General features: G+C 30.8%; 1 protein-coding gene across 1 annotated transcript in view; it reads left to right on the top strand.

The window, feature by feature from the left end:
- Positions 1-13,082, top strand: part of Ptprq (protein tyrosine phosphatase receptor type Q) — a 209,397-nt gene that overhangs the window by 59,555 nt on the left and 136,760 nt on the right. Inside the window, exons 18-23 of the mRNA XM_027929031.2 lie at positions 2,485-2,645; positions 3,773-3,918; positions 8,787-8,955; positions 10,458-10,748; positions 10,992-11,267; positions 11,784-11,935. Coding sequence (XP_027784832.2) covers positions 2,485-2,645; positions 3,773-3,918; positions 8,787-8,955; positions 10,458-10,748; positions 10,992-11,267; positions 11,784-11,935 — 1,195 coding nt within the window. The remainder of the gene's footprint in view (positions 1-2,484; positions 2,646-3,772; positions 3,919-8,786; positions 8,956-10,457; positions 10,749-10,991; positions 11,268-11,783; positions 11,936-13,082) is intronic.

Raw genomic sequence — 13,082 nt, 5'->3', positions numbered from 1 at the left:
TCTTAGAAGAAAGACTGGAAAACTATAATACCCCCAAATTTTGTAGTTATAAAAACATAATGATTTGGATTTCTTATTAACATAAGAGAAAGAAAATCAAGGTTCAGAACATACATTTTTATATATGAAAATAAAGCATGATGATGGAACATATGAAAGTTCTTTTCCAATATTTTAAGTCAATTAAGAACAAAACAGATTTTAAAACTAACCAGCTAATCCCAAGAGTACAGCTCAACACAGCAGTGTCTCAGCTGGGTTTCTTATGTGTGGGAGGGAGTGAACCCTCTCTGCTGTTGAACTGCTCCCTAGTTGGCTCCTTAGAGAGTGGAGATCTCATGCCTTAGACTACAGGTTTCTGTGTCACCACCATTGGGGCAACAGATACTCAGAACAAGGAAGATGGAGAGGGAGCCTCAGTGACAGTTCACTTGTCTCTTCTTTTCCCTTCCCCTTAGTTCTCAGTTTTATGACAGGACATTTCATGCAAGCCAAAGATATATTCTGAACTATTTCATTGAAAGTTTTTTTATGCTCAGATCTTCTTCTATCTCATTTATTAGAATATCAATCACAATTCTAAAATTAAAAAAAAAAGAAATCCAAACTTATAAGGCATTAGTATCTGAAAACTTTTTGCTAGGACTATCTTATCTCTTATGGCAAACCAGAATAGATGTATAAAGTATATCGATTTATGTCTACTGAAATAAATTATTGCGTTTCTTATAAGGAAAATTTATTGAGACTATCTTCTTGTTACTATAATATCTAAATACTTGAGAAAAGTTTATTTTAATGTGCATTTTCTAAGCAATTTTTTTATTCTGCTTTATGTACGGAACAAATTTTTTTTTTATGGTAGCCAGATATTTATCTGTAATATTTTGCTGTGAAGAATCAGGGCAAGAAGATACTGAGGTAAGGTGCATTGTAAAATATGCTTGAAGAGTAATTTTCAAAATAGACATAAGGCAATTAGATTACTTTAGCTAATACCATAGCTTTAAAGATCTGAATTGGATTAGCTCTTCTGCAGTATTCTGATGACTGTGACCTATGAACAACAGCAGTGCAGAACTGGGTCAAGTTTCCATGACAAGGTATCTTTTTCTGAAACTAACAGCTACAGCATTAAGAATTTTAAAAGCTCCTCTTCTGTGATCTCAATGAAGTCAAAGAAAGCTCTCCCTACTGCTTTTGGAAGAGAGTGTCTAATGAAACTGTTTCAAATTGCTGAATGGCCTGGCTAATCCCACCTGTCTCCAGTTGTAGATTCTGAATCCAAGATTTTTCTCACCATGCTAAGCTATCTATTTTACAGATAACAATACTTGTATTTGGAGTAAATTGGCAAGTCTGCAATAGTAAAACCATGGTTGAAGTGTTATCTCTTGGTGGTTACCCTTATTTCATGTAAAATCTATTATTCCTCTTAAGGATTTCCATATTTAGATATTTAAGGAGTAAAGAAAGAGTGTTTCTGTTTAGAAGGGATATCCAGTTACTTTTTGGGTGCCTTGTGTTTCCAGAAAAGAAAAATATGAGATTATATGAGACATTCTTTTTCTGTGATATTGATAATATTCCCTTGTTGAAATTCTATAATATTTTATTGTTCTAAAATGTGTATTTCTTTTTTAGATGCACATTTTTAGCACAACTATATACACGTTCATTCCTTGTTTTTAGATAGTAATCTGTGTTCAATTCAAAACTCTAGAAACTGAGCGAATGTGACTAAAATAAACTAGTTGTAGTGCTAAATAACTTGCAGCACTTCATTCTTTTGGGGGACTTTTTGGTACTTACTTGGAGAGTTTTGCGTTCATATTGATTTGACTTATTTTCTTTTCTGGCATGCCATTTTTAAATACCTATAAGATTTTGATTGAGTCAGAGATGTGAACTGTTTTATTCTTTCCTGTATGATATACATATGTTGTTTTCAATATCATTTCTATTAAATAAGTAAAGGAGAGCCCATAGACTTGCTATTTTAGATACTACTAAACTGTATTTACAATTTTTTGATTGAAGTTAATGCCATTTTTATACAATATATGAAAGATGGCTTTGTTTGACAATCAGTTGTGTAAGTAAGATTTTGCCGACATTTAAAAAGAATAAATATTTGAACAAGTAAACCATTAGTATGAAAGGGAATGCTGTAATTACTTTGAATACACAGTATTCCTAGAGACCCATTAAAGTTGGCCCAAACTGTAATTATGAACATGTTATTAACACTTGATTGAATTACTAAATGTACTTGAAAGCAAATGAAGTTAATTCACTAAAGTATTCTGAAATTCACTATTTTTAGTATTTTAGGATAAGTGAAATCGTTATCCTATTAATTTAGATTAATACATTTCTATACATAAATGCTACTTACGTTTGAAATACTTGTGCTTAAAAAGTAGATGGAAATTTTTAATTTAAAAGCCAATTATGCAGATAATATTCTTTTTTCTCTCTCAGGGATGTATCATCATTAAAAACCATTAATGTAACTGGAACGTCATTAGAGTTTTCAGATTTGGACTATAATGTTGAATATAGTGCCTATGTAACAGCTAGCACTAGATTTGGTGATGGAAAAACAAGAAGCAATATCATTAACTTTCGAACACCAGAGGGAGGTGAGTTCTTATGAATAGAAGCCAACTTAAAGAATATTGTGCTTAGAAAAGCATTCAGTATCAAAATATTTGAGTGATAAATGCATATTATTGTCACCATCATCATCTTTTCCTACTTCTCTTCTTCTTCCTCTTTCTTCTTTTTCTCTCCCTCTCTCTCTTTTTCTTTTGTGGACCCTAGGATGGAATCCAGGGCCTTGCTTTCTAGAAAAACACTGTACCACTGAGGCCCATCTTCAGTTCTAATATCCATTTTCAAAATTGCATCTACTTCCTAGTTGTGTGATGTTGGAAAGCTAGTTAATCAATCTTTGCCTCAATTTCCCATCTATAATGTAGAAGCAATATCATATCTACTCATATGGTCCTTATGAGGATTAAATAAATTTATGTTTGTGAGTGCACTCAACACAACACTTACATGACACATAATAAACATTTGTTTATTATTTGTGATTGTTAAATGGAAGAAAATAAAATGCATGAAGTCAGCTCTCTACCTCTGACCTTTATTATTCAATTTCACAATTCTAAACTAGATAGGTATTTTATTTTATGTTTTTTCTATTGGAAACTTGTTATTATGTTGCTTTAAAATCTAGAGTAGTCAGCAAGATTTAGAGCCAGGGAACTTTTTTTTTTTTTGGCGGGGGGCAGATTCTGGGGATTGAACTGAAGGCACTCAACCATTGAGTACCATCCCCAGCCCTATTTTGTATTTTTTATTTAGAGACAGAGTATCCTCACTGAGCTGCTTAGTGCCTCGCTTTTTGCTAAGGCTGGCTTTGAATTTGTGATCCTCCTGTCTCAGCCTCCTGAGCTGCTGACATTATAGGCATTACATGGCTCCTGGCCCCCAGGGTAGTATAGTATGAAATCCATCTGTCCTCCACTTGAATATTGGTATGGTAGACTGTCCCAATGAGTCTTAATGTGGTAGGATGAGTCAGGGAGTCTTATGGATTTCACTTCTGACATCTAAATAGGTAATATATTAAGTTGTTTTAAAAAATAATTCTCATTTCTTTAGCTTAAAAGTGTAGGAAAATTCAGGTATTTCAGACACTACTAGAGGCCACAAGTACAGGGTTTTTGTGGTTGTTGTTGTTCAATTATTTGTTTTACAGCACCCAGTGATCCTCCCAGAGATGTTCATTATGTAAATCTCAGTTCTTCATCAATAATTCTCTTTTGGACACCTCCTTCAAAGCCTAATGGGATTATACAATATTATTCTGTTTATTATAGAAATACTTCAGGTACTTTTATTCAGGTAAGAACTGAATTTTCTCTTATTACATTCTTTAGTTATGTAGTTAATGAAGACTTGCCGTGGTAAAGAAATTTACTTATTTTACATACATAATTGTGCACAGACATATTTTATAAAACTCCCACCAATGGAAAAATGTGGTGGAGAATGTATTAGATGCATTTCAACACCCCTCCATGTCTATATCAGTTTTAAGTGTATTTAAATAACAATGAAGATGCCACCTATTTAAAATTCTATATGTATAGATGGCCCTCAATTATACTTCCTCCAAGAACTATTCTTAGTGTTAATGGTTTTTATTTATTCTATTATTTTTATAGCTAAAAACACATTTTCACTTTGTTTGTTTACAATATGAATAGTTTTAGGGTTTGTATATGTTTGTGTTTTTCTTCATTTAAAATTTTTTTGATTATGGTCAAGATGTTATAGTTATTATAATATTATTATTGCCTAAAATCAGATATGTTGAAGATCCTAGGAATGTGATTATTTTAAATTTGTGGTGTTAAGGTTCTAGGCTTGCACTGTTTGTAGTGGGCACTTTATGGGATGTATATGATGATAGTCATGGTAGCCCACATTCATTTAATTTAGAAAAATATTTTCAATTTTTTTTTCACAGAATTATAGTATTTATCCAGATTAATTTTTCACAGAACTCTGTAAAGGACAAAATTGGAGTTGTTGTGATTGAATCAAAGGTGGGAAGAGTTATAATTTTGAAAATAGAAGAAATACTGCCATTTATAGAATATTTACTTTACTAAGAAATTATTGACTGCGTGTTGATTGTGATTGTGGCAAGTCTTTGTTATCTTTTTAAGCAACAGGAGAGTAGAGATAGAACTTTGTAATTCTGAGTTGTCTAATCCTGTTTGTGCCTGACAATCCAAGATTAGTCCTAGAGTCAGTGCTTGTGAGTGACAACCTCTGGGATTAGGCAAGGCTTGCTTTAGTGCCACTGTGATGCATTTCAGGCTGATGAATAGGTAAGGGCAGAACTTTGCAAGCCATCTCAGGACTAGTCCAGAAGAGAGAAAAAATGAGTCCAGAGGCTGGTTCAGTGTTTGCAATCTGCCCTCTAAACTGGGGTTGTACGATTACAACTACTTAAAACTTCATGCCAAAATGAAAACTACTTTTGAAAGACATGTAGATATAGAAATAGATTTAATTGTACAAATTTTAAAAACAAATTCCTTAAGAGCAGAAAGAAAAGGAAGGGTCCAGTTTTATTCTCTGTTTTACATCAAGTAGTTTTTATCATTCCTTTCTGTTCTGCTCTGTTTATGAAAGAAAAAATGGAGATTAGTGAGGCAGTTTTTCACCACAGTATTGTATACAATTTTAACAATATTCATTATATCATAAAAGGTATTCAAATTGCAATTTTTCTTCTTTCATACGTTTAACAAGCATTGCAAAATGGTTTCTGTAGTTCTACATCTTAGCCATGTTTGTCTCTTACAATTTGCTTATAGTTTAAACATGATTATATTTGATTCTCTTTGTCCACATCTAAATAATCAAGTATAAACATCTAACTATGGGTTTCAACATCCTTTTCTAAACCTATATATTCAAACTTGGTATATAATATGATCCCATTTGCAATTCATTTGTCTTAGAACATGTTATCTTTTAAGTAATCTTAAGAATGCTTTTAAGTGTGACAGCTGCAAAAGGGCACAGGCTAATGATGTTAAAGCGCTTGAGAAGTATAGTCTCATATTGCTTCAAGTTCATTCCTGCTTTAAAGTATTCCTAAGGTTATTGTTAAAAATAGCATCAACATCTTTGCTACCTGATTTTCTATTTGGGGTTTGTAGAAGAACTCCTCATAGCAAGAATTGTATAGCTGAATAGGTTTATAGCTTTTTCCTTGTTCTTTCTTCTCTTCTTTCCCCTCCCCACAGAATTTGTAGAATACCTCATGCTGAGTAAGTCATATTAACTCCTATTGCAGGTATCTGCTACTTTTCTTAGTTCCCTTACATTATAGCAATACTTTGAAGAAAAGAACATGTGACATTATCTTTCCTTTCCCTCATGTTCCCTGGAACAAAGTGACGCATACATAGCTTTAATGCTCAATAAACATTTTAATAGAAAGAATATAAAATTATTATAATTGACAAACATTTTCAGTACTTAGTTATAATTTTGGAACACTTGAGTTTAGAGTGATCTTTCCTTCTTATTATCTTGGGGAACTTAATCTCTCTACCACTACTTGGCAGTCCATCTTGTGCTTTCTTTATTTGTCACGCACTGTTTTGTATAGATTATTAACTCTCGTCCATTTTAATTACTACCAATTTATGTCATGTCTTTTCAGTGTGCCTGGCAAAATGCCTTATATAAAAAGCACTAAGTGAATTTTGGTTGATTAATTAATCAAATTTGAAAGCTTTTACTAAATACTTTCTGACTGTATTTACATAAACCAAGGAATAATCCTTAATTAAGGTAATTAGGACCAAAATACATTTTGGGGACAAAAGTAAATAGATGAATTAAATAATAATCTGGATAATTGATCTCATTTAATAAATTTATTATATGTCTATGCATGCTGAGTCACACAACCCAACAGGACTTCTGGTTGATTCAAAATTATTTATTACTCAAGTCATCAATGTTATAGGTAATTAGAATAACAAATAGCAAACAAAAATAAAAAGTTTTAAAACAAGAAGTTTTAAGTAATTAATATTTTTAAGTGATACTTTATATTAGCCAGTTATTTCATATATAAAATAAATATATTGGAAGGCATTAAAGTTTATACATCTTATTTTGTGTGTTGTTATATGACTTTAATATGGCTGTTCCAAAATAACTAACCAAAAAATTGAAGTAAATCTTTATTTCATTCCCTCTTTTCTTCCCTCAAACTAGGAAAAGAATCACAAAATTTTATTGAATGTAATTTCTGGATAAAATTCAGAACCATCTTGTCTATACATTTAGTCAAATTGATTATAAATTGTTAGTTATTTTAACAAAACTAATTGCCATTATTGTTTTTTCTGTGTGCCAAATATGGTATTAATTGCTTTATGTGCCTCATTGTAATCTAATCCTCAAAGCTCTCTGTAAGTGGAGATGATTATTTGCTTTTTACAGTTGTGGGAAGAGAAGTAGATAATCTATTGAGGGCTTCCCTGCCAGAACTTGAATGTAAGGTCTATAAGACTCAAAGCTTTCCATGTGGGTTGGGATGATTCAGATTACTTAGTATAAATACATTATTATAAAATTATTCATACTCATTTGTGATGTGCTTTTAAAAATCTATTTTCCTTTACTTTAGAATTCATTTTGTTTGATTATGTGATTTATTTTTAATTTTTCACCAGAAGGAAAACAATTGCAAGAATTCCTTAAATATTAAAAAAAATCTTTGGGATAAATATAACTATTAGGAATGAGAACTTAAATATGTCATTCTGTACATTAGAGAGTACATTTGATTTCCCTTTGCTCTCCAAAAGTATAGAACAAAGAGGGCTCACTAAAGATGAATAATAATAAATATTTGAGTTTATAGAAAGAGGTAAACACTTTCATAATTCCTCTATAATTAATGAGAGGAAAAAATTTAAAAATTTATATTTCCAAACTTGTTTAAAAACAGTGAATACTTTGAAAAGTACTTAAGTGTTTCACAAGGAAAACCACTGATCAGCACAGTTACAGCGTTTTCACTTTCATTACCAATATAAGCTTTAAAGTTTATTTGGTATATTTATTTTTTAAAGAAAAATTTCCCAAAGGACTTAAAAACAGCATACTACATACTATATCAATGTTTATAGCAGCACAATTCATAATAGTTAAACTGTGGAACCAATTTAGATGCCCTTCAATAAATGAATGGATTAAAAAAATGTTGCATATATGCACAATGGAATATTACTCAGCAATAAAAGAGAATAAAATCATGGCATTTGCAGGTACATGGATGGGGTTAGAGAAGATAATGCTAAGTGAAGTTAGCCAATCTCAAAAAACCAAATGTTTTCTTTGATATAAGGAGGCTGATTCATAGTGAGATGGAGAGAGGGAGCATGGGAGGAATATATAAACTCTAGATAGGTCAGAGGGATTGGAGGGGAAGGCAGGGGGCATGGGGTTATTAATCATGGTGGAATATGATGATCATTATTATCCAAAGTACATGTATGAAGACACGAATTGGTGTGAATATACTATGCATACAACCAAAGATATGAAAAATTGTGCTGTATATGTATAATAAGAATTGTAATGCACTCCGCTGTCATATATAAATAAATAAAAATCAAAAAACCAAATCAAAAAAAGAAGAAAAATTTCTACCATCTATTCCTCTTTTTTAATTAAATAATTTATTTTAATTAGGTATATATGACAGCAGAATGAATTTTGAGTCATTGTACACAATTGCAGCACAACTTTTCATTTCTCTGGTTGTATACGATGTAGCGTTGCAACATATGTGCAGTCATACATGTATCTAGAGGAATGATGTCCATATCATTCCACCATCTTTTTTATCTCCATACCTCCTTCCCACCTCTCCCTCCCCTTTGCCCCATCAAAGCTCATCAATTTTTCCCATGTCCCCCATTATGGATCAGCATCCACTTATAAGAGAGAACCTTTGTTTTGTATTTTTGTGATTGGCATCTATTCCTCTTTTAAAGCAAACATATTTCCAGCTTAATTATTGCAATGAAAATAATCTATATTGATTTTCCTAAAACTTAATATATTAAAGTAAGAGAGAATCAATTAATGGATAATAATTATTTTAAAACATTCAAGTACATCAAAAACATATTCTGAACCTTTAAAACAATATATTTATTTTTCAGAATTTTACACTCTATGAAGTAACCAATGAGTTTGACAATATGACCGTTTCTGCAATAATAGATAAACTGGCAATATTCAGCTACTATACATTTTGGTTAACAGCAAGTACTTCAGTTGGAAATGGGAATAAAAGCAGTGACATAATTCAAGTATACACAGATCAAGACAGTACGTAACTAAAAAACATTTATTAATATCAATTAAGTTACTTTAAAACTTTGTGATTATTTCACGAATTGGTAATAAAATCTTTTTAGGCATATTTATTCATTATAAGAATTTGAAAATTCATTTAATATAAGAAAACTATTATAAAAATAATAGCCCCTTCATTTCATGAAAACTGCTACCATCCATTCATTAGTTTTTGCTTTTATTGCTTCAAAATGTGTCACAGCCTGCCGTTATAGAAATGAAAAATGCTTCTGTACCCATGGATGAATTTTCTAATCGTTAATATATTTGTCCATCTGCTTTAGGAATGACTTTTTTTAATCTCCAGCAACTTGCTTCCTTTCCAGACTTTGAATCCACATAGGACTTTATGCAGCACTTTTCTTTTATTGTTTTTGTGACTAATACACTCCGAATAGCCTTTATTTTTTAACGAAATAGAAATTTCTTATTTGCAGTTTCTGCAGAATCCTGTTTGTACTGAGTATTCAGAAAACTAAAATGATTGAAGCTCTTAATTTTTTTTTTAGGTTTCAGTTGTGACAATATAATAAGTGGATCATTTCCTATTTCCCTTGTGGTTCTTTCTGTTGGCTATTTGTTTATTTTTAAAGATTAATCTCCTATTGATAAATGGTATTCACCTATGTTTCTGATGACAGTAAAATTCCATATGTATTATTTGGAAGTCATAAGTTGACAGACACTATAAGCATGAGAAATGAATGCTTACCTTGTTGGAAAAAATCTTTTTTGAATAGTTGACAAGTTGATCAACAAAATACAATAAATATGTGGAAATGTAAATTTAAGAAGTCTTTAGAAATAATGCTTTTAGTATAATATGTGGTCAATATCATTTCAGGCATTCTTTAAATGCAGATCTCGCCCAAGATTTTTGGAATGTATAATATTTTAACAAGTATAATTATAGCACCATAAATAATAAGCATTTACTGTACAATGCTCCAAGTGGGATTTCAAATTTACATTAATAAAGTTGAGTCTCAGAATATAGCTGATATCTGAGAACTAGAACTTTTATAAGTTGAAATCAGAAAACCTTAGTATAACCTTGAGCAAGTCACTTATTACTGAGTATGTTTCCTCATATGTTCAATAGGATAATCTTTAGAAGAAAAAAGCTAAGTATTATTTAGACAATACAGATTACCAAAATATTTAAATACTCGAAAATAAATGCACACACATTACTCTTTCTCTCTCTCTCACACACACAGTCCATGTTGCAGGAAAGAAAAGTCAAGAAAATATTATATAAAAATAATTCACTCATATATTAATTATGGCAGTGTTTATTTTGAATAATTCTCAAATGATTATTAAAGGGTATTTTATATAGGCAATGTTTGACCACATCTGCATTTAAATAATAATGTAAGAACTGTCATGTAATAGATGCCATTTTAATGATTGTACTCAGTTTGTGCATAGGGTAACTGATGATTTTATATTTTGCTCATTACCTATCACAGTACCTGAAGGGCTTGTTGGAAACCTGACTTACCAGTCTATCTCATCAACTGCGATAAATGTAAGCTGGGTCCCACCGTCTCACCCAAATGGTCTAGTCTTCTACTATGTTTCACTGAATATACAGCAGACTCCTCGCCATGGGAAACCACCTCTAGTTACATATGACAGCAGCATATATTTTGATAATCTGGAAAAATACACTGATTATATATTAGAAATCACTCCATCAACAGAAAAGGGATTCTCTGATATCTATACTGCCCAGCTACTCATCAAAACTGAAGAAGATGGTAGGCTAGACCTTTTATTGCCTATTAATCAGACTATTGTTCTCTTCATTTATATTGATTTTTATAAGAAGCATTATTCTTACAACTATGTAGGTTCTGTTTGTTCTCAAGTAATGAGATAAACATGTTCTAAGCTTCTTAAAATTAAAATTTGCTAATAAAATTAAGTCCAGTTATAATTGAAGTTTTTTTTAAATGCTAATTTGCTTTTGTTTCATTTATTATTCTCTTTTTCTTTTATAGTCCCAGAAACTTCACCAATAATCAACACTTTTAAAAACCTTTCCTCTACCTCAGTTCTCCTATCATGGGATCCCCCAGTAAAGCCAAATGGTGCAATAATAAGTTATGACTTAATTTTACAAGGACCAAATGAAAATTATTTTTTTATTACTTCTGATAACTATATAATATTGGAAGAGCTTTCACCATTTACGTTATATAGTTTTTTTGCTGCTGCAAGAACTGTTAAAGGACTCGGTCCCCCGAGTATTCTTTTCTTTTACACAGATGAGTCAGGTAAGCCGGAATCCACATTCCTTCAAATGATTTCATTGTTCCAGTACTTTCTCTTGATCTAAGGAACAGAGTGGAAAATGAAAGAATATCTGATTGTTGATTTGTAGCAGGCTTACAATTTTTAATCTACTTTGCCAAATTTTGTTTCCTAATACAATTTTCAGAATTATGTGTTCTGTTTAAAGCTACTTTGGAGCTATTATGTTCCAAGAACAAAAATATAATTACTTATGGTATTTGTTTCTGAAATTAAAAATATGATCATTTTCTAAATCCTTCTTAATTTAGTGTCTTCAAGAAGCTACAGTCATGGGGCTGGGGATGTGGCTCAAGTGGTATCGAGCTCGCCTGGCATGCATGGGGCCTGGGTTCGATCCTCAGCACCACATACAAACAAAGATGTTGTGTCTGCCAAATGCTAAAAAATAAATATTAAAAAAAAGAAGCTACAGTCACAATGCAATTTCAATGCTACAAGTGTTATGAATAAAAGTTTTGTGATGTATTTTCCTACAGTGCCTTTAGCACCTCCTCAAAATTTGACTTTAATCAACTACACTTCAGACTTTGTATGGCTGAAATGGAGCCCCAGTCCTCTTCCAGGCGGTATTGTTAAAATATACAGTCTTAAAATTCATGAACATGAAAGTGATACTATATCTTATAAGGTAGGTTGATTCTAATAGTATATGTTTATTTCAAAAATTCTGAGATTGAATTTTGGACATGTAGGTGGAAAATTGGCTGTTTTTAAATTCAACAATGGCAACCTTTCAAATTTTTTTTTTGTTTCCTAAAACTTAAAAATGTTTGTGAAAAAGCATTTATTTAAGCTGTGTACTTCCTAGAGCAATATATTTAAATTTGTAGCTTTTAGATATCTACAGTTTAAGAACTAATTGTACCATTTTGTTAATGCTAATGCTGGAAAGTATATAGTAATCTTTTTCTGGCTTATTTAAAATCTATTGTGAAATGCAATATATATATATATAATATATATATATATATAAATGCAATATATATATATATATAATATATATATATATAAATGCAATATATATATATATATATATAATATATATATATATATTATGAAAAGAAATACCAAATGAATTTTTTAACTTTTCTAAAGGCATTTACACCTTTGATAATCTTTCCTGATAGCATATGATACTACATTCAATGATCTAAGATAAATTCTTATTCTTTTACTTTCATTGCTAATTCATCTATAACTCTAAATATCCCTTCCTTTTTCTATGTTTTAGGATCCAGGATCAGTAAAAATTCCCCAAAGTACCTATTTAACAAAGAGTCTGAAGTACATGTGCATGATTGCTAGGATTTAATTGCCAAAATATGTCATAATTAATTAGCATTTAAGAAAGCTTTCTTATTTTTCTTCAAAGGTGAATGAAGTCCTGGAATATTCTTACTTGATTACAACAATAGCAGTGCAGAAAGTATACAGCAAACATTTTGTCCAATATTATATGTATTATAATTTGTTACTATGGTAAATCATTTTTATAGCATGTGCTGTTTACAAAGTGAATAGTGAAAATCAAAAGCGGTGATTAAAGTCTGTCATCAATAACAATGACTTTCTTTCTGGAGAACAAGATACTATTTTAAAGTCCGATAGGCTAGGGAGAATTTAAATTACATGACTCTGTAGGTATAGAATCTGTTTCCCAGAAGTGTGAAATTATATTAATTATATGAAGCCTATTACTTTCTATTACCTATTCTCTGGTTCAATCTCAACATTTTCCTATTTTAAAAATTTCCTTTGTCTTAACAGGTTATGGG

The sequence above is a fragment of the Marmota flaviventris genome, chromosome 3 (assembly GCF_047511675.1).
Source record: "Marmota flaviventris isolate mMarFla1 chromosome 3, mMarFla1.hap1, whole genome shotgun sequence".
NCBI lineage: Eukaryota > Metazoa > Chordata > Mammalia > Rodentia > Sciuridae > Marmota > Marmota flaviventris.
This window is presented reverse-complemented; position numbering and strand designations above follow the sequence as displayed.